At 42.4% G+C, this 22,005-nt stretch overlaps 1 protein-coding gene across 1 annotated transcript in view; it reads right to left on the bottom strand.

Annotated features, from left to right (window-relative positions):
- IQGAP2 (IQ motif containing GTPase activating protein 2) overlaps positions 1 to 22,005 on the bottom strand; it is a 307,119-nt gene that overhangs the window by 246,092 nt on the left and 39,022 nt on the right. Inside the window, exon 2 of the mRNA XM_027552911.1 lies at positions 12,667 to 12,766. Coding sequence (XP_027408712.1) covers positions 12,667 to 12,766 — 100 coding nt within the window. The remainder of the gene's footprint in view (positions 1 to 12,666; positions 12,767 to 22,005) is intronic.

The following is a 22,005-nucleotide window of genomic DNA, read 5'->3' as shown; positions in this document are numbered from 1 at the left end:
GGAGTTCACTCAGACTCACGTCCATCGAGTCGGTGATGCCATCCAGCCATCTCATCCTCTGTCGTCCCCTTTTCCTCCTGCCCCCAGTCCCTCCCAGCATCAGAGTTTTTTCCAGTGAGTCAACTCTTCGCATGAGGTAGCCAAAGTACTGGAGTTTCAACTTTAGCATCAGTCCTTCCAAAGAACACCCAGGGCTGATATCCTTTAGAATGGACTGGTTGGATCTCCTTGCAGTCCAAGGGACTCTCAAGAGTCTTCTCCAACACCACAGTTCAAAAGCATCAATTCTTCAGCATTCAGCTTTTTTCACAGTCCAAATCTCACATCCATACATGACCACTGGAAAAACCATAGCCTTGACTAGACAGACCTTTGTTGGCAAAGTAATGTCTCTGCTTTTGAATATGCTATCTAGGTTAGTCATAACTTTCCTTCCAAGGAGCAAGCGTCTTTTAATTTCATGGCTGCAGTCACCATCTGCAGTGATTTTGGAGCCCCCCAAAATAAAGTCTGACACTGTTTCCCCATCTATTTCCCATATGTAATCATATATACTCAGAGTGAAACAATCCCCAACTCAAGGCTCTCTCTTGCTTCAACATTTGCAACATTTCTCCTTTCAGAGCTGATTCTCCAGCTCAGGACTAGGTAAGGCCAGCACTAGAGGCTTGATCTAATCAATGAGGTGTCCTCTTGGTATCTGAGTTGTAAGCACTGACACAAAAGGAATCACACCCGTGTTTTGTTTCCTTTCCAGGGCACACACAAAACTGTCCCAGACTCGCTAATACAAAGAACAGCTTAGCTCACAGAAAGAGCTCTTTGAAGATAATATTTCTAAACAAGCCCATCACAGAGGCAAGGCTTTTTTGCTTTGTTTATTTTCAGAGGTAAGACAGAAAAAGTAAGCACGGCAAAAGATTTGTATGCATTTTTCTCTTTTCCCTAAAAAAGGAATATTATATTTCAGGAACTTTTCTTGGGAAACAGAATAGCAGCCCCATTCATAATTACTTGCTCAACTGCAATTTGCAAACTCCCTTTCCATTTCTTGCCAAGATTCCCTCTCTGTTTCCTGACCTTCATAACAGCTCCAGCTGAATTTCCTTCCTCAATCCCCAAAGAGAATCCACCATCTTAAATTTTTGCACAGTTGTCCTAAAAAACTGAAGAACTGAAGTTTGTAAAATAGACTTATTTTCAAAAATATTCAAATGTATTTTGCAGAGATTAATATGAAATCTACTCAGCAGTATTCTTTTGGAAAAGCAACTCCTTTAAACAGTGAGATGTTCCAGCACCAGAGAGAATTTTTCAAAGCCTGTGCATGTCTGCACAACCCCATGCCAGCAAAATTCACATAGCAAAGAAGCTATCAAGTTAGCTTTTAGGGCTTACCTAAAAATCCATATAGTATTATTTAATATGGTAGAGGAATGTACAATTTAGTTTAAGATGGCTCACAATTCCCAAAAATCAAAGCATAAATCACCTTGGTACCGTAATCATTTAGACCAAATCATCATCTAAGTCCCGACTGGGTTTCTGACAGTAACAAAATCTATCCTCCCCCTCCAAAGTACCCTTTCCAGGGTCAGTTTCAAAAGGCTATGTACATACCCTGGAGAAGGCAGTGTCTAAGGGGGCCCCCAGTGATCTTCACCCTCTTGAATTCATCCCTTTGTGTAATCCTTCCCCCGCTGAACACAAGATGGATTTAGTAACTTGATTCTAATGAATAAAATACAGCAAACTCCAGGCCATCATTTTTGAGAACAGGTTACAAGACTGGTTTTCACTGTACGTGCCCTTTCTGGCTCGTTCACTCTGATGGAAGCTAGTGCCAGGCTGTGAGCTGCCCTAGGGAGGGCCCGGAGGGCAAGCGAAGCCTCTGGCAAAGCACAGGAGGACTAGGTGAATGCCGTCGAAACACCCTGTGCGCTTGGAAGAGGGTCTGCCCTGCTTGAATCCCAAGAGGACCACAGGGACACAGAGCCAGGGGACCCAGGAAGCTCTGCAGATTCCTAACTCCCAAAAGTTGTGAGATAAGGCTGTTCCTGGCAGTCCAGTGGTAAAAAGTCGGTGCTTGCACTACAGGGGGCACAGGTTCCATCCCCTGGTGAGGGAACTGACATCCCACATGCTACCAAATGCAGCCACATACACACAAAATGCAGATAACTATTTGCTGTTCTAAGTCACCGGGTTTGAGAGTAAGCTGTTACACAGTCATGGATAACTAATGCATATGCCAGACATCCTCTGCCTCCTGACACAGTTAGGGTTAGCTCTCCAAGACATCATCTAAATCCTTTAGCCTGTACAGAAACATAGCTCCTGGAGGGAAGAGCCACTTCATAAAGGAATCATCTCTCTTTTTTGAGATATGCTCTAAAAATATCTTTCATTTTCCCTTCACTGCCATTAATATTAGTCATTTAAACTTAAGTCTCAAAATACTAATAAATTCTTAAACTTTTAACTTCTTAAACTTAAGAAGTCTATATGTACAGACTTCAGAATTTTATAAACTATGAGCAAAAATTTTAGCCACACACAATCATTTTAATACACAAGCTACTCTTCGTCTCTTCATTCATTCATTCATTGAAAAATACCCTCTACTCTTTTCTGGATACCTTCTAGTTTACTGTGGTGGCATTAAATTAACTAGAATTGCTAGTCTTTTAACTCAGTAGGAGCTTCCCAGGTGGTGCTAATGGTAAAGGACTTGTCTGCCAATGCAGGAGGTCTAAGAGACTTGGGTTTGATCCCTGTTTTAGGAAGATCCTCTGGATGAGGGCATGGCAACCCACTCCAGTATTCTCGCCTGGGGAATCCCATGGACAGAGAAGCCTGGCGGGCTACAGTCCATGGGGTCACACAGAGTCAGACATGACTGAGCAACTTGGCACTCAGGCACACGTAATTCAGCAGGTCACGTATAGGGCAGGAAGAATTTGTACCATCTGATTGTAACAGAGAATTTTCCACTGAGACAAATACCAAATTTGACCTCCAGGTTGGCAGTCTAGCCAATCATCTATAATCCTATCTACCATGAATCTAATTCATACCTTACTTGTTACCTCTAGGAGAACTAAAACATACAGGAAATAGAATACAATCAACCCTCATCAGTAACAAAAATTCAGTGCTGGGCACTAAGTAATTCATTCAAATATGGAGGAGATACAATGTCACTGAGAGCTTGTAACTGGGTTATTTGATTCAGATGTCAGAGATGGGGATGTCAGAGAAGGATTTCCTGAAAAAAGTGAGCTGCCATGGTGACTCAGTCAGTAAAGAACCAGGCTGCAATGCAGGAGACCCAGGTTCAATCCCTGGGTTGGGAAGATCCCCTGGAGAAAGAAATGGCAACACACTCCAGTAGTCTTGCCTGGGAAATCCCATGGACAGAGGAGCCTAGCGGGCCACAGTCCATGGCGTCGCAAGAATCGGACATGACTTAGCGACTAAACCAACAATCACCACCATCTGAAGACAGAGCAGAGTCTCACTCGATACAGAAGAGGAAACAGGATTAACACAGTGCAAACATCCTGTGTAGGAGAGAACACTGAAATGAAGGGGGGTGAATGTAGCTGGAAGATACAGCAATAGGGAATGGGCTCACGATCAAACAGGAGACGCTGTAAGGACTGGACTATGCAGAGCCTGTGAGTCCCCACAGGAGTTTGGGTTTCATCCTCAGAGTATTAAGAAACCACTAGAAGGTTTTAAACTAATCAGAATTTTGAAAAGATTCATCTGATAAAGGACTGAAGCAACCAGAGGAGTGGGGAAACCAGTCAGAGACCATCATAGTAATCTAGCAAGTGATTCTGGAAGCCGGCAGTGGACTGATGGTGGAACAGAGACGTGAATACGTGAGGGGAATTTAGGAAGACAGTGGGCTAAATATCGGGAGACACCTATGCACACACAAAGAGAGATGAATACAGTGAACATAAGTGAAGGACAGAATTTCAAACCCATGAGTAAAAGCTTTAACCTCACAGCAGTGAGCTTTTTTCGAGTAAGTGTTATTAGCTTGTGTGAGCTCCCATCTCTCGAAGTGACCCTATTCTGCCTGTTTGTACACAATGGATGCTCAAAAAAAAAACCTGAAAAATGAATAGCGTTTAGACATCTCATGTGTGTTTGGAGTACCTTCTGTGTGCATTTTATCTGCTAAATATTGTATTTCACAGTTTTCTAAGGACCTCTCCAAGCCAGGCAGAGCAAGGGAACTTTTCTTTAACAAGAGCTTTAATGAGATATAATTTACATACATTTGACTCTTTCAATTGACTGAAAACAATCCAGTGGTTTTTAGTACACTCACAGCATTGTGCAACTATCGCCGCAATCAACCTTAGAAGATTTTAGTCCTGGCCAAAAACACTCACACCATGAGCATCACTCCCCAAACCCCTCAATCCTGCCAGCCCTAGGCAACCACAAGTCTACGTTCTGTCTCTAAGGATGTGCCGATTCTAGACATTTCATATAAGTGGAATCATAACAATGGATGTGGCCCTTTGTGTCTGGCTTCTTTCATTCAGCATAGTCTTGAGGTCCACCCATGCTCTAAATATGTAGCAATACTTCCTTCTTTGTTTTTTAAGACTACTGTTTTAGGTTCACAGCAAAACTGAGGGGAAGGTACTCAGATTTCCCACATATCCCCTGCCCCCAGACACGCCCCAGGCCCCTCACAGTATCACCATCCTCCACCTGCGTGGAACATTCACTTGAATTGACGAACCTATATTGACAATCAGGCTTCTCTGATAGCTCAGTTGGTAAAGAATCCACCTGCAATGCAGGAGACCCCGCTTCAATTCCTGGGTCGGGAAGATCCACCACAGAAGGGATAGGCTACCCACTCCAGTATTCTTGGGCTTCCCTGGCGCCTCAGCTGGTAAAGAAACTGCCCGCAATGTGGGAGACCTGGGTTCAATCTCTGGGTTGGGAAGATCCTCTGGAGAAGGGAAAGGCTACCCACTCCAGTACTCTGGCCTGGAGAATTCCATGGACTGTATATCCATGGGGTCGCAAAGAGTTGGACACGACTGAGCGACTTTCACTTTCATAATGACAATCACCCAAGTTCATATCCACAAAATAACCTGTACTGACAACCACCCAAAGTTCACAGTAACATTAAAGTTCACTCTTGTTTCTATACATTCTGTGGCTTTGGACAAATCATGACACTTATCTACCATTGTGGTATCTCACAGAATATTCATACTGTCCTAAAAAGTCCTCTGTGCTCCCATACTCATTTTCCTGATATTTTTACTGTCTCCACAGTTCTGCCTTCTCCAGAATATCATATACGTGGAGTCATATAGTATGCAGATTTTTTAGATAAGCACTTTTCACATCATAATATGCATGTAAAGTTCCTCTGAGACTTTTCATGGCTTGATAGTTTCTTTAAGTGCTGAATAATATTCTGTTGTTTGGATGTACCAAAGTTCATTTATCCATTCACCAACTGAAGGACATCGTGGCTGCTTCCAAGTTGTGGCTATTAAGAAAAAAGCTTCTATACACATCCCTGTGTAGCGTTCTGTGTGAACAGAGCCTTCATTCCACTGGGCAAACACAGAAGGAGCACAATTTCTGGATGATATGGTAAGAATTAATTTTATTTTATTGGGCTCAAAAATCACTGCAGATGGTAACGGCAGCCATGAAATTAAAAGATGCTTGCTCCTTGGAAGAAAAGCTATGACAAACCTAGACAGCATATTAAAAAGCAGAGACATCACTTTGCCAACACAGGTCTGTAATAGTCAAAGCTAGACATACATTTCCAGGAGTCATGTATGGATGTGAGAGTTGGACCATAAAGAAGGCTGAGAGCCAAAGAATTGATGCTTTTGAACTGTGGTGCTGGAGAAGACTCTTGAGGGTCCCTTGGACTGCAAGGAGATCAAACCAGTCATCCTATAGGAAATCCTGAATATTTATTGGAAGGACTGATGCTGAAGCTGAAACTCCAATACTTTGGCTACCTGATGAGAAGAAGCGACTCATTGGGAAAGACCCTGATGCTGGGAAAGATTGAGGGCAGGAGGAGAAGGGGACAACAGAGGATGAGATGGTTTCTATGGCATCACCAACTCAACGGACATGAGTTTGAGCAAACTCCAGAAGATGGTGAAGGACAGGGAAGCTGGCGTGCTGCAGTCCATGGGGTCACACTTGGACATGACTTAGCAACTGAACAACAACAAATGGTGAGAATGTTTAGTTTTGCAAGAAACTGTCTTCCAAAGTGGCTGCACCATTTTGCGTTTCCACAAACAAGAGTTCTTGGTGTTCCACGTCCTTGACAGCATTTGGTGTTGTCGTTGTTCAGATTCTGGTCATTCTGGTAGGTGTGTAGGGGTGTTCTGTCGTTTTATTTTCCATTTCCCTGATGACATATGCTGTGGAGCACCTTTTCCTATGTGTATTTGCCATCTGTGTATCTTCTCTGGTGAGGTGTCATCTAAGGTCTTTTGCCATTTGTTAATCAGGTTGTTTTCTGATTGTTGGGCTTGAAGAGTTCTTTATGCATCTTTGATAACATTCCTTTATCAGGTATGTCTTTTGCAAATACTTTCTCCCAGTCTGTGACTTATCTTCTTATTCTATTGACATTGTCTGTTGTTGAGCAGAAACTTTTAAATTCAATGAATTTAAAATTAAATTCATTTTTACCAGCTTACCAATGCTTTCTTTCATGGATCATGACATTAGTGCTATGTCTTAAAAGCCTTTGCCATACTCAAGTTCATCTAGGTTTTCTCCTTCATCATCCTCTCAGAGTTTTACAGTTGCGCATTTTACATGCACATCTGATCCACCTGAGCCCATTTCGGTGAAGCATGCAAGGTCTGTGTCTGGACGCACTGCCTGTATGTGGATGTCCAGTTGTCCCAGCACCATGTGTTGAAAAGACCATCTTTGCTCCACTGTACTGCTTTGCTCCTTTGTCAAAGTTCAAGTGACTGCATCTACAGGCATTTCTGTGCTCGCAGTTCTAGCCCACTGATCTATTTGCCCATTTTTTCCACCAGTGCCACACTGTCTTGATTACTGCAGCTTTACATTAAGTTTGAAGTCACAGAGCATCATTCCTCCAACTTTGTTCTCCTTCAATAGTGTTGGCTATTCTAGATCTTTTGCTTCTCCCTGTAAACTTTAGAACCTGGTTGTTGATATCCACAAAATAACTTTCAGGGATTTTGAGTAGGACTGCATTGTATCTATAGATCAAGTTGGGAAGAACTACCTTGACAATATTGAGTCTTCCTATCCATGAATATGGACTATCAGTTTATTTGGTTCTTTGATTTCATTCATCAGAGTTTTGTGCTTTTCCTAATATAGATCTTGTCTATATTTTGCTAAATTTATACCTAAACATAAAGCTATGACCAACCTATACATCATATTCAAAAGCAGAGACATTACTTTGCTGACAAAGGTCTGTCTAGTCAAAGCTATGGTTTTTCCAGTAGTCATGTATGGATGTGAGAGTTGGACTATAAAGAAAGCTGAGCACCAAAGAATTGATGCTTTTGAACTGTGGTGTTGGAGAAGACTCTTGAGAGTCCCTTGGACTGCAAGGAGATCCAACCAGTCCATCCTAAAAGAAATCAGTCCTAAATATTCATTGGAAGAACTGATGCTGAAGCTGAAACTCCAATATTTTGGCCATGTGATGTGAAGAACTGAGTCACTGGAAAAGACTCTGATGCTGGGAAAGATTGAAGGCAGTAGGAGAAGGGGACAACAGAGGATGAGATGGTTGGATGGCATCACCGACTCTATGGACATGAGTTTGAGCAAGCTCCAGAAGCTGGTGATGGACAGGAAAACCTGGGCTGCTGCAGTCCATGGGGTCACAGAGTCAAGACACGACTAAGCAACTGAACTGATACCTAAACATTTCATTTTGGGGGATGCTAATGTAAATGGTGTTTAGTTGTTAATTGCTGGTACATAGGAAAGCAGCTGACTTATATGTTAACTTTGTATCCTGCAAGCTTTCTCTAACTGCTTATTAGTTCCAGGATTCTTTTATTATTCTTTCAGATTTTCTATACTGTCAATCTTGTCATCTGCAAACAAAGATAGTTTTTAACCTTCCTTTTCAAACCCTATACCTTTTATTCCTTTTCTTGTTTTATTGCATTAGCTAAAACTTCCACTATAAAGCTGAAAAGGAGTGGTTAGAGGGAATATCTTTGCCTTGCCCCTAATCTTAGTAGGAAAGTTGTAAGCTTCTCACCAAGCAGTCTGATGTTAGCTATAGGGTTTTTTATTAATAGTCTTTCTCAAGTTGAGGATGTTTCCCTATATTCCAACTTTCCTAAGAATTTTTATCATAAATAGGTGCTGGATTTTGTCAAATGCTTTTTCTGCATCTATTGATATAATCACATGATTTTTCTTATTTAGACTGTTAATGTGATAGAGCACATTTAATTGATTTTCAAATGCTGAACCAGCCTTGCAAACCTTGGATAAACCCCACTTGGTTGTGATTCCTATAGTTCTTTTTATACATTCTTAAATCTGATTTGCTCATATTTATTTTATAGCTGAAGAATGCTTCATTCTATGGATAACTGTTTATTCATTCATCAGTAGATAGACATTTGAGTTGTTTCTACTTTCTGCTCTAATGAATAACACTTCAGTGAACATTTATGTGAAGGTTTTCATATGGACATGGGTCTTCAATTTTCTTGGGGATATGCCTAGTGGTAGAATCGCTGGACCAAATGGTAACTCTGTATTTAATTTTTTGAGGAGCTGCCAGACTATTTTACGAAGTAGCTCCACCATTTTACAATCCAACCAGAAATGTATAAGGGTTCCAATCTCTCTACATCCTTGCAAACAATTCTTTTTGATTATGGCTATCCTAGCATGAAATGGTATCTCATTGTGGTTTTAAATTGCATTTCCCTAAAGACTGATGTTAAGCATCTTGTCCTGTTCTTATGGTTCATTTGTGTATCTGATTTGGAAAAAATGTCTATTCAGAAACTTGGGCCATTTTTAAACTAGGCTATTTACTTTTTATGCTGAGTTATGAGTTCTTTATATATTCTGAATATAAGTCACTTAGTAAGTATATGATTTGCAAATATTTTTTCCCATTCCATGGGTAGTCTTTTTAGTTTCTTGGTGGTATCCCTTTGAATCAAGAAAGGTTTAATTTTCATGATGTCTAATTAATCTTTTTTGTTTTTTGGCTTGGGCTTTCGGTGTTGTCTCAAAAACCACTGACTCAAAAACTCAAGGTTGCAAAGATTTACTTCTGTTTTCTTCTAAGAGATTTACAGCTGTGGTAAATTTTAATTATCATACCAAACCATTATAATTATCATAATAAACCATTTTAAGATAATTTTTGTATGGTGTGAGGTAGGGATCTACATTGATTTTTATGCAGGTGTACATCCAGCTGTCTCAGCATCGTTTGTTGAAAGACTGCTTTTTTTCCCCCACTGAATTGTCTTGATCAAATGGTTATTAGGTTGAACTAGGCTTGCATTCCTAGGATAAATCCCACTTGGTGGTATATAAGCCTTTTCATATGTTGCTGAACTCAGTTTGAGTTTGTTGAGAATTTTTGTATTTGTATTCATAAAGGATATTGGTCTAAGGTTTTATTGAGGTATCTTTGTCTGGTTTTGGTGTCAGAATAATACTGGTCTCAACAGAAAGAGTTAGGAAGTGTTCCCTCCTCTCACATTTTTTGAAAGAGTGGGAAGTTTTTTTTGAGTACTAACTCAATTTTTTTTTACTTGTTTTACATCTAAGATTTAGTTTTTAAAATTTCTTCTTGAGTCCGTTTTAGTAGTTTGTGTCTTTCTAGGAGACAGTACATTTCATCTAGGTTAACCAATCCATTGGCATATAATCATTTATAACATTCTGTCAACATCCTTTTTATTTCTATAAGACTGGCAGTGATATCCCCTCTGAATGAAGCACTTTTAAATGGTCTGAGATTAACAATTATAGAATCTTGAAATTATTAAAACTAAAATCGAAGATATATCTATTGGACTCTAACAATTCTGAAATTTAAAAAATTTTGAGTTATAGGACATATAAGCTAAATATCCTACCAGTTCTCACCTCTGGAAAGAAAAAATAGAGGCAAAAATACAGAACCCAACACATTTCTAGTTAAAATACACCAAAGTCAGTTCAACTGAAATAAACAAGGAACAGTTCCTGGCTAAATTTTCACATTCTAAGTACACCATTCAATGGAAATTCAATATTCTAAAGCAACTACACTCACAGGAACACACACATGCATGCGCTATAATACATCCAATATAATAAATGCCTAATGCATTAACAGTGTAAGAGAATCAGGCAATAAACTCTCTCAAAGAAATAACTTTTTGAACAGAGACTAACTCACTCCATTTATGTTTTGAGTTTAGGGCCATCAGAATTCTGTATACTCTGCTTTCTGAAATCACAGCACATGTATTACTAGGCACATAATTTTTACATACTCCATAACCAAAAACCAACTTCCCAGAAAGTCACAAGAAATGTTCAGATATTAATAAAAGATTCATGAATACATATTACATCTAAACCTCTACTTGCAAGGTAAGTTTAGGAAAACCATCTTAAAGGAAAAACTGTGTATTTTACCATCTATTCTTTCAGTTTCAAAGAACTTAGGCTAATTGTTACGCTGACTTTTTGAAACTAAAATTTAAGTACACAATTCTGAAAACAGTAAAGAAGATGACAAGCTTCCAAGCTATCCTGATACCACTTTGATACATTCAGGAGAAAACTATGCTTGTTATCACCATACACCTGACTGGCACTACAGGTTAAAGAACACTTACAACCTTCTTAGTCGATTTTTAGGGGAAAAAAAAATCCATTAAGTAAGTAGGGCAGGTAGTGGTAACATCTTTATCATCCCATTAGAGAGGAGACACAGAGAAGGCAATGGCACCCCCACTCCAGTACTCTTGCCTGGAAAATCCCATGGACAGGGGAGCCTGGAAGTCTGCAGTCCATGGGGTCGTTGAGGGTCGACCATGACTGAGCGACTTCACTTTCACTTTTCACTTTTCATGCACTGGAGAAGGAAATGGCAACCCACTCCAGTGTTCTTGCCTGGAGAATCCCAGGGACAGCAGAGCCTGGTGGGCTGCCGTCTACGAGGTCGCACAGAGTCGGACACTTAGACACAACTGAAGTGACTTAGCCGCAGCAGCAGCACAGAGGAGACAAAACTGAACTTCCCACAGGGTTGACCTGTCCAAGGTCACAGAGTTCAGAAATGGTGAAGCTGAGACCAGAAAATCCAGTCTACTGACTCCCAGTCAGACAGCTTTTCCTCTGTGTGACACTGCTCCCCACTTCTAGAAGCCTGGAGGCAAAAACCTAGAATGGACAGTGTGTATCAGGAAGAAGTTTCCACTAACTCTCCTGAAACTTTTTCATTGAAAGTATGCTTATTTTGAATGTCTGTGAATCCCTATCCTTATCTAACTGGAGCCACAATTTGGCTAAAAGCATGTTTTTAATAACCTTAGACATACAGTGAGTCTTCAGTGACTTGCAACCTGTCAACTTCCAGACATGTTAAATAACCTTTAAAACTTAGTCTTTAGAGCTTAGAGCTAAAAGGCACTGTGAAAACATTAAACAATCCTGGAAAACCCCCTTTTAAGCAAGTTTGAGGCCAAATTAGTGCATGTGTCACTGGATGTTCTTCTACAAAGTACTGATGAAAATCCTCATTCTTTGAGCTCTGTAGGTAGTTATGTATAAGTGATCAGAGATAATTAACACCAACGACCATTAACTCCAGGTTTATTTTCTACAGAGATAAGAGAGCTGAAACATATCAGTCCATGGAACAATACTGTTGCTTGATCACAGTGCAAAGCATTAAGTCAGAATCTACCTCAAGGCATCCGGGCATTGCAGTATGCACCCAGCAAAGGACAAAGTTCTGATTCCCCTGATACAGAGGCCTAAGTGTAAATACTTTCTTTATCTTCACTTTCTCCTTGGAGAAGCCAACATTTCCTTGTAACATAAAAAGTCTAAAAGAGTCAGTGCAATTTTCAGAGACAACATACCTTCAGTGATCACACACCCATGAGTTAAAAAGGAGACTGCTGTCATAAACCTGCCATCTAGCTTAGTGAGCAATGGACTTCAGTCCAACATGCTGTGGGCATGTAGGAATATATAATTACACATTAATTAATAATAATAGTGATAATTATAATCACTGGGGTAGGGTTGGGAAAAAGATCTAAGGATACTCTGAGGAAAAGGAAGTTGGTTTAAGTCTCTGCAGCTCCCCCAACATCCATGCCAGAGAGACGAGAAATTTTAAAATAATCTGTAATTTTCCAAGAGATTTCCTGGGAGGCTCTGAGGAAGAAAAAGGAACAGCTGCCTCCCTAGTGCCTTGATACTGGCTGTGGGAGCAACTTTTTCTCAATTCTTCCACTGACAACACACAGGTTGATTCTTCTCCCATTACCTTAGTCCTAACAAGGCTGCAAATGAGTTATTAAAAATATAGTACCCAAAGCTCATCTCTAAGAGAAGGGGCACAAATAGACCAAGTCTGACTCTTACCTTTTGGCTTCCTCCAGGTGACACAAATATTCATAAGCGATATTCTGCCGCCTCCTCTCATCCATCTCCTCTGCAGAGAGTCTTTCATCATCTACAATAGCTGGAAAGAGAGGATAACATCACATCACTTGGAAGAACAGTGTTCAAATCATGAGACGACCAACTAGAAAAAACTCACATGCAGCTCAACACTGAACACTGAGAGATGGGAGTATTGAAACATCAACCACAGAAAGAGAATTGCCTTTGGATTTTACAATGTTATATTATTTCTAGCAAAAACTGCAATACTGAAGTATCAGTCTGTTCAGCTGCTCAGTCATGTCTGACTCGTTGCAACCCCATGGACTGCAGCACGCCAGGCTTCCCTGTCCATCACCAACTCCCGGAGCTTACTCAAACTCATGTGCATGGTCGGTGATGCCATCCAACCATCTCATCCTCTGTCACCCCTTCTTCTCCTGCCCTCTGAAGTATACATGGACATTACACAACAGAAAGAGAATAGCGATCAGACCTCACAGATGTGATGCCACAGGATTTAGACAGCCTCAAACCAACTAGAGGATGGTCTACTAGCAACTGTCCTCAGCAGGCTTCTAGAACTGGTCCAGTGGCTCCGAGAATCAGATTGTCCTGGAAATTCTGGGGTGGAACAAAGAATCTGCAAGGACTTGTGTTTCCCCACTCCTAGAGGGGATTGAGGCATCTCATTCAATCCCAATCCTATTTTACAGATGACAAAGTCACTAAAATCCCTCCCTTGCTTATGTCTCGGCCTTTACGAGGCTTTCATGGTCAACAGGTACCCAAAAGAAAAATGCAATGGAGACAGCCAGGGAGCAGAGTCTTCAGGCCCACACCCTTTATTCCAACATGAGCCTAGTTTATAAACTGCCACACTTCAGCCCTGCTTTTCTGTAGAGGACTCAGCCTCCCCGCTTCCTGACTGCACTTCCTCTGCTTGTGGCCTCAACAGTACCCGGCAGCCGCCAACAGTCACATCAGCCAAGTTTTGGCTGCCTATTTACAGGACAACACTTCTCTCTCGTAAAAAGAATCCCTTCCCCCTCTTCGGTCCTGAGCGTCCATTCTGATGGCTGTAAAATGAATTTGGTTTCTTGCTGGTTAGATTTCTCATCTAATGAAGACAATGTGTGTAAGCAGCACAAGGGGCAGGACCGTCGGGGTTTGCTCTTTTGTTCCCCAGTCGCCAGCTCCAATCAGCCGTTTAAACGGGACCCCTGGGCTTCCCTTGTGGTTTAGACGGTAAAGAATCCTCCTGCAATGCGGGAGACCTGGGTTCGATCCCTGGATTGGGAAGATCCTCTGGAGAAGGGAAAGGCTACCCACTCCAGTATTCTGGCCTGGAGAAGTCCATGGACTGTATACTCCATGGGGGCGCAAAGAGTTGGACAACTGAGCGACTTTTACTTCACTTCACTCCAAAGCAGAAGAGAGGATATGAAGGTCACTCATCCATTCCCCAAGAAAGGCCAAGCACACATCCGACTAATGAGGCACCTGAAACATCAATCTGGAGGCAAAAGGAGTTAGGAGCAAGATCTGAACTCTTATTGGGCAAGTACAATGCTCAACACTTAAGATCTAAAAATAATAACCAAATCCTCAAAGACTTCAAAAGAAAGGGGAGATTATGTTTTCATCAATATGTAGATATAGATACAGCGACCCCGTGGACTGTCACCCACCAGGCTCCTCCGTCCATGGGATTCTCCAGGCAAGAATACTGGAGTGGGTTGCCATTTCCTTCTCCAGGGGATCTTCCTGACTCAGCAATCGAACTTAGGTCTCCTGCATTGCAGGCAGACGCTTTAACCTCTGAGCCACCAGGGAAGCCCAGATATAGATATAGATATGTATAAACATATATATATATAATATACATATATAAAATACACACACAAATATATAAAAGACAGAATATCATAAGCATGGGAATATGTACTAGATGCTTACTTATTGAGCACTTAATTTCCTTCAAGGCTTAGGCAGAATTTAGTATGCAGTGTCTCATTTAAGTCTCAGGACTCTCTCTGAGGCAGGTATGTAATCTATCACACTTTACCTCTGAGCAAACAGCCTGAGAAGGCATTTGCCCAAATGAAGAGCAGAGATATTAGAGCTAGAAATATTAGTCTGGGAGGGAAAAAAGCGAGTAGAGAACTTCAGGAAATGTCTTTGTTTATGGGTGAGGAAGAAAAGGAAACAGCAGAAGAGGCAACTAAAGAGCCTCTTGATGAGGGTAAAAGAATAGAGTGAAAAAGCTGGCTTAAAACTCAACATTCCCCAAACTAAGAGCTTGGCATCCAGTCCCAACACTTCATGGCAAATAGAAAAGGAAAAAGTGGAAGCAGTGACAGGTTTCATTTTCTTGGGCTCCAAAATCACTGGTCATGGCAACTGCAGGCATGAAATTAAAAGACACTTGCTCCTTGGAATGAAAGCTATGATGAACCAAAGGTTTGTATAGTCAAAGCTATAGTTTTTCCAGTAGTCAGGTATAAATGTGAGAGTTGGACCATAAGGAAGGCTGAGCACCTAAGAATTGATGCTTTTGAATTGTAGTGCTAGAGAAGACTCTTGGGAGTCCTTTGAACATCAAGGAACTCAAACCAGTCAATCTTAAAGGAAATCATTCCTGAATATTCCCTGGAAGGACTGATGCTGAAGTTAAAGCTCCAATACTCTGGCCACCTGACGTGAAGAGACGACTCACTGGAAAAGACCCTGATGCTGGGAACGATTGAAGGCAAAGGAGAAGAGCATAGCAGAGGATAAGATGGTTGGATGGCATCACCCACTCGATGGACATGAATCTGAACAAACTCCAGGAGACAGTGAAGGACAGGGGAGCCCGGCATCCTGCGGTCCATGGGGTTGCAAAGAGTCAGACATGACTTAGCGACTGAACAACAACAACGTCCCTCCCCCGCCCATTCTCCTCACTGTTACCAAAAGCCCCTTTGTAACACACAGTCCTACTGATGTTATTCTCTGTCTCCAAACCTTCGATGGATCTTCATTTCCTACAGAACACAGCTCTGGAAGAGAACATGTTTCCTCTCCTCCCCTACGTGAACAACCACTTTGCAGTGAACCTTCACAAAGTGGGCTAACCATCATCCCGAAAAGAATATACTTCAAAATTATGGTTTCCTCATTAGGGGTCACCTTAGAGGATACCTCGCACGCCCACACAGCATCACCTAGTCCTCTCTCTTCACTATTCCTAACAGTTCATTCCCAGGACACCCCATGACTACTAGTTTCGTATTTTAATTTCCGTCTAAAGAATGCCTCCCACTTCTCACAGGATATTTTCATGTTTTGGTACCTTCATACATGTTAAAAGCTTGAAAGCAATAGCAAACTCCTAGTCAGAGTCCACCTGCTCATTTTACCCTCCTCAGGGGGTAAGGGAGGGGTCGCCTTCAAAAGGAGGCACTCTGCCTGCCACCTTCCTTCCGCCTCAACCAGCCCACCCAGGAGGAGGCGAGAAGCACCAGCAGGACTGTGCTCAGACCTCTGCCCCCCAACTGCCTCCATAAGCCATGCAAGATCCCACCAGCCCAGGGCTACGGGGGGCTCTCAAACACTGAGGTCACCACCCAAAGAGAAGATGTGACTTCATATTTGAATTAAAACACACACTCGCCACAAAGCTTTACCTTGCTACTACAATGTACTGGCTATAGCTGATGGAATTCTACCCATCCTTAAGGTTTAACTCCAGGACCACTTCCTTCCCAAAGTCTCCCCTGATGGATTCTATTCACAATGTCCTCTCTTCTGGTACCGAAACTGAGCAGGACCCAGTGGGGGCCTCCTGGGGACAAATTCTTTACATGTCTTTCGTTTCTTGTTTGCAGGGAAAAGGTTTCAGCCTCCTAGACCTTTCTTCCCTGAGTACCAAAGGACAGATTCCAACAGTCACTAATCAGGGAATGGAGGAGAAGCAGGAAAAAAAGGAGCAGTCAAGAACCAATAATGCATCTATAGGGCAGGATCCTGGTTTCTCTTCAAGGAATATGTTTAACAATATATTTGAGTTCTTCTGCAGAACCAAGGCCCTCGCTCAAGAGGATAACTTCAGGCAGAGAACAAGATTCCCGAAGCACCGCCCTAGTAGCGCATCAACAACCAATCAGAAGAAAGCCACATGCCCCTCAGCCCTCACCCCATGTTCTGCCCATAAAAACTGCTCCCTGAAAACCATGAGAGAATGTCAGGGTGCCGAGCATGAGCCACCCAATCTCCGCGCGTGGCCCTTTCGCTGCTCCAGACCCTCAGGTTTGGGTTTGTCTGGGCTCGCTGTGTGTCTTCCTGTGCGCATGAACCTGCATTCTGCGCCGGTGCCGCCTCCACGGCTTTAACAGTAAATCCTACGAGACAGGCATGTGTCCTCCAGGTGTCAGCACACCTCCCTGCAGACGCTGCACACTCCATGAAAGTACTGACGGGCTTTAAAATATCTACCTGGGGTACTCTTATTTGCCCATTTACGTTGAATAAAAGATGTGGTCACTGATGAAGGAAATACAGCACTGTTCTGTAGACTTCACTCGACTAACATTCAATTCACAGATTCTATGAGCCAAGCAAGAGTCAGAGCACCAGACACGGGGCAGTGAACAAAGCAAAAACTGCATGTCCTCATGGCACATTGTACACATTCCTTCCTTCCCTCCTAACCTGGCCCACATCCCTGGCCACTCCTCTTCCAACCACACACACTTCAACTTCACGTTCCTTCCTTCATGACCTATTGTGTCAAAGTGAACACCAAGGTTACGAGTGTGAGAACGTCTTAATTACAACAAAAGCAGATCTCTCTGGGCCACAGAGGTTGCCTGCAAATATTTCTGCATTACTCAACATTTGCTAAGTAGCAACTTCTGATAAGGGACACAGGCGTGGATACTAACCCTGCCATTTAAAGAGCCTTCACAGAGCTGATAAAATACACTTCAGCATGGCACTCCCACCTATAAAGCACTTTTCCATATTATTGTGTGGTTTTCATCATCTCCCTAAAAGACAGGCGTTATCTCTTTCTTACAATTGAGAACAGGGTCAAGCCAGGGGAAGGGACTGCCATGGTTACTGCTGGGTCAGTGGCGGAGCCGGGGCTGCAGCTGAGGGCCCCCAGGACCCTGGCCCTGCTCTTTGCCCAGCGCCACGCTGCTGCTGCCGAAGTTGAAAGGGTCTTGTCACTGTCAAGCCCAAGGGAAGATCACTAAAGTGCCTTCAAAACTGCTTTTTAAATTGATTAACTGAGACTTCCTCTAAAGTCCATCTTTACTTGCTGCCTTGAACACTAAGAAACACAGGATATCGTGAAAAACTACTTCCTGAAGTATTAGCAACTCACAAAACACTTGCTGTAATGTTAGCCAACATTGGCTAAAGATGGTAAAGCAAGCACATTTTATGGAAATCACAGTTCAGTTCAGTTACTCAGTTGCGTCCGACTCTTTGCAACCCCATGAACCACAGCACGCCAGGCCTCCCTGTCCATCACCAGCTCCAGAATTTACCCAAACTCATGTCCATCGAATCAGTGATGCCATCCAACCATCTCATCCTCTGTCGTCCCCTTCTCCTACTGCCTTCAATCTTTCCCAGCATCAGGGTCTTTTCCAATGAGTCAGCTCTTTGCATCAGGTGGCCAAAGTACTGGAGTTTCAGCTTCAACATCAGTTCTTCCAATGAACATCCAGGACTGATCTCCTTTAGGATGGACTGGTTGAATCTCCCTGCAGTCCAAGGGACTCTCAAGAGTCTTCTCCAACACTACACTTCAAAAGCATCAATTCTTCGGTGCTCAGCTTTCTTTATACTCCAACTCTCACATCCATACATGACTACTGGAAAAACCATAGTCTTGACTAGACAGACCTTTGTTGACAAAGTAATATCTCTGCTTTTTAATATCCTGTCTAGGTTGGTCATAACCTTCCTTCCAAGGAGTAAGCGTCTTTTAATTTCATGGCTGCAGTCACCATCTGCAGTGATTTTGGAGGCCCCAAAAATAAAGTCTCTCAGTGTTTCCATTGTTTCCCCATCTATTTCCCATGAAGTGATGGGACCGGACACCATGATCTTCGTTTTCTCAATGTTGAGCTTTAAATCAACTTTTTCACTCTCCTCTTTCACTTTCATCAAGAGGCTTTTTAGTTCCTCTTCACTTTCTGCCATAAGGGTGGTGTCATCTGCATATGTGGGGTTATTGATATTTCTCCCGGCAATCTTGATTCCAGCATGTCTGAGGTTATTGATATTTCCCCGGCAATCTTGATTCCAGCTTGTGCTTCCTCCAGCCCAGCGTTTCTCATGATGTACTCTGCATATAAGTTAAATAAGCAGGGTGACAATATACAGCCTTGACATAGTCCTTTTCCAATTTGGAAACAGTCTGTTGTTCCATGTCCAGTTCTAACTGTTGCTTCCTGATCTGCATACAGGTTTCTCAAGAAGCAGGTCGGGTGGTCTGGTATTCCCATCTCTTTCAGAATTTTCCACTTTGTGCTGATCCACACAGTCAAAGGCTTTGGCATAGTCAATAAAGCAGAAATAGATGTTTTTCTGGAACTCTCTTGCTTTTTCGATGATCCAGTGGATGTTGGCAATTCGCTCTCTGGTTCCTCTGCCTTTTCTAAACATTATAGGGTTTATTCAGAGGTTAAAGGAACAGAATGAGTTGGTAGAAAAGCTTTCAAAATAGAACTATGAAGTCAGAAACAGAAGGAACCCTAAAGAGTTTATTTTCCTAAGAACACCCACAAAATCCACTGTGAAAAGAGACCAAGACCGTCTTGACTCATGAAGGAGTTGGCACGGTCACTTGTTCACTTCAGCTACTCTACTTGCCCCTTCACACAGGAGACCAAGGCCACCACCTCCTTTGCGTTAAAATGTATTCATTTGTTCAACAACTATTAGAGGGGTTGCTCTGTGCCAGTCTGTTCTAGGGAACAACACACCAAGTCCCTCATGAAGTTTTTATTAAACAACTGAAAGTCAAAGTGTTAGTGCTCAGTCCAATCTTTTTTGACTCCATGGACTGTAGCCCACCAGGCTCCCCAGTCCATGGAATTCTCCAGGCCAGAATAATACTGGAGTGGGTAGCCATTCCCTTCTCCAGGGGATCTTCCCAACCCAGGGATCAAAGCCGGGTCTCCTGCATTGCAGGCAGATTCTTTCCCGACTGCTGGCATAACTACAGGATGCTTAGAGAAGTGGGGATATACTGGAAGGAGCATTAGCAAGAGTCACAAAACCAGGGATGGGAACCCCCACTTTACAAAATGGTATTAAGGAAAAATAGGTTGAGAATATGATATGAATCATCAGTTCATAGAAACATGCCACAATTTAGTGTTTGATGGACACACTGTTATTTTGCGTGACTCAATATTTCTGTAAGGAACTCTGAATATCCTCAGGTATATCATTCAACTCAAATGTGTACTGAACCATCTTGTAAGAGTTAAGACTGCGCTCACCTGGGTGATAGACCCAAAGCCTTGACATGGGAGATTCACCTAAATGGGTAAATCCTCACTCTCAGAACTTAGAGAATGGCTACCAGAAATGTATACCCCAAGGAAGAGAACTGATTCTGAAAGCCTAAAACTGGGAAAAGGGGTGAGATACCAAAAATGAGAGAACCCCAAGTCTGAGATTTCTAGTAAGCTGATACTCAGTAAACTGACCCGTGATATATTCTGGCTTCCTACCAGCTTCCTGAAGCATTTCACAGCTACTTAATCTGAAGTTTTACAGGACCACATGATCAAACTTCCCTAAACTGAAGTTTCTTTTGAAAAACAGGCAAACCTGGGGTTGAAGTTGTTAGCAACCTGAAACACATTCCCAGGCACTCTAAAGAAATTGAAACGACAATAGAGACTGCCATCCTACCTGTTACAGACATTGAGTTTCACCAAGCCATGAAAATTATGAGACCCTGAGTACACAGGCTGACAGTTCATCCATCTCCACATCTCCACCAAGTGCCAGGTAAATAGTAGGTGCTCAGTAAAGTCTGCTGATTGGTGTGCACTCAGCTTTGTGCTAACCCACTCCAGTATTCTTGCCTGGAGAATCCCATGGACAGAGCAGCCTGGCAGGCTACAGTCCACAGGGTTGCAAAGAGCTGGACACAACTGAAGCGACTCAGCACACATGTATGCAGTTTTGTGCTTGACAGACAGAGATGCTACATCCTTCACAAGCTTAGTCCTACTAAGTCCAAGCCCTGATGTTAATACAGCCATACTGTTCAGATCCCAAGGGAGGAGGAACGAATTTGAAGCCTACCTTGGAACTTCTCATGCATCAGCCATTTCTAAGGACTCTCCAGAGTTATAAATCCACACACAACTTCAGAGGATATTCAAGGTACACGTGGCAGTAAGGGGCTGTGGCCACTTCCCAGAAAGCCCTAAATCTTCAAGTTCAGCATTCCAAGGAGAATTTCCTAGTGGAAAGAAGGGTAACCAACAAACTACAGTTTCCTTACAAGTGTTAAGGTCTCTGATGAGCTACCCATGTGCTTTTTCCAGTAAGGTTTGTTGTGGAGTCACTGAGCCATGTTCGACTGTTTTGTGACCCCATGGACTATAGCCCACCAAGCTCCTCTGTCCATGGGATTCTCCAGGCAAGAATGGAGTGGGTTGCCATTTCCTTCTCCAGGGGATCTTCCCAACCCAGGGACTGAACCCAGGTCTCCTGCATTGGCACTGATCCACCAGGGAAGCCCTCTAGTGAGGTTACTGAGGCTCAGAAGAGATAGATTTTTCATCATAATTTCTTAGAAAAATGAGAAACACTTCAGGCTTTGTGAAACGTTTATCCCTTTCTGCAAACACAGTTTAAGTATATATAGCTTTAAGATCAACATATGAAAAAGAGTTATTTGATCCCACTTTGATGCAAAAGGTGCCAAACTTTTCCCAAGAACGTGATCATACTTGAGTACCTAAGATGCCAATCTGTTTCTAACAAGCCCGAGATCTCAAAACCCAGGACAGCTTTTCAGAACAGGACCTCATTCTACATCTCACACATGGGAAGAAAATTAATTTTGGTCCACTGTGCAAATTTGACCAAGAATGTCTTTTTTCTATTTTAAATAACATGGAAACTCAAAGCAGACCATGAAGATGTTAAGATCCATACACAGAAGTGGCCAACCTGAAGTCTGGGAGCGGGGGTGGGAGCAGGTCTGTCTGGGACTTTGCTCAATTTGGGAAAAAAATTAAAAGCAATTATTATTAGATTTGGTATTTTGTAGTCAATTATAATGGCAAA

Source organism: Bos indicus x Bos taurus, chromosome 10 (genome assembly GCF_003369695.1).
Source record: "Bos indicus x Bos taurus breed Angus x Brahman F1 hybrid chromosome 10, Bos_hybrid_MaternalHap_v2.0, whole genome shotgun sequence".
Classification (NCBI taxonomy): Eukaryota; Metazoa; Chordata; class Mammalia; order Artiodactyla; family Bovidae; genus Bos; species Bos indicus x Bos taurus.
This window is presented reverse-complemented; position numbering and strand designations above follow the sequence as displayed.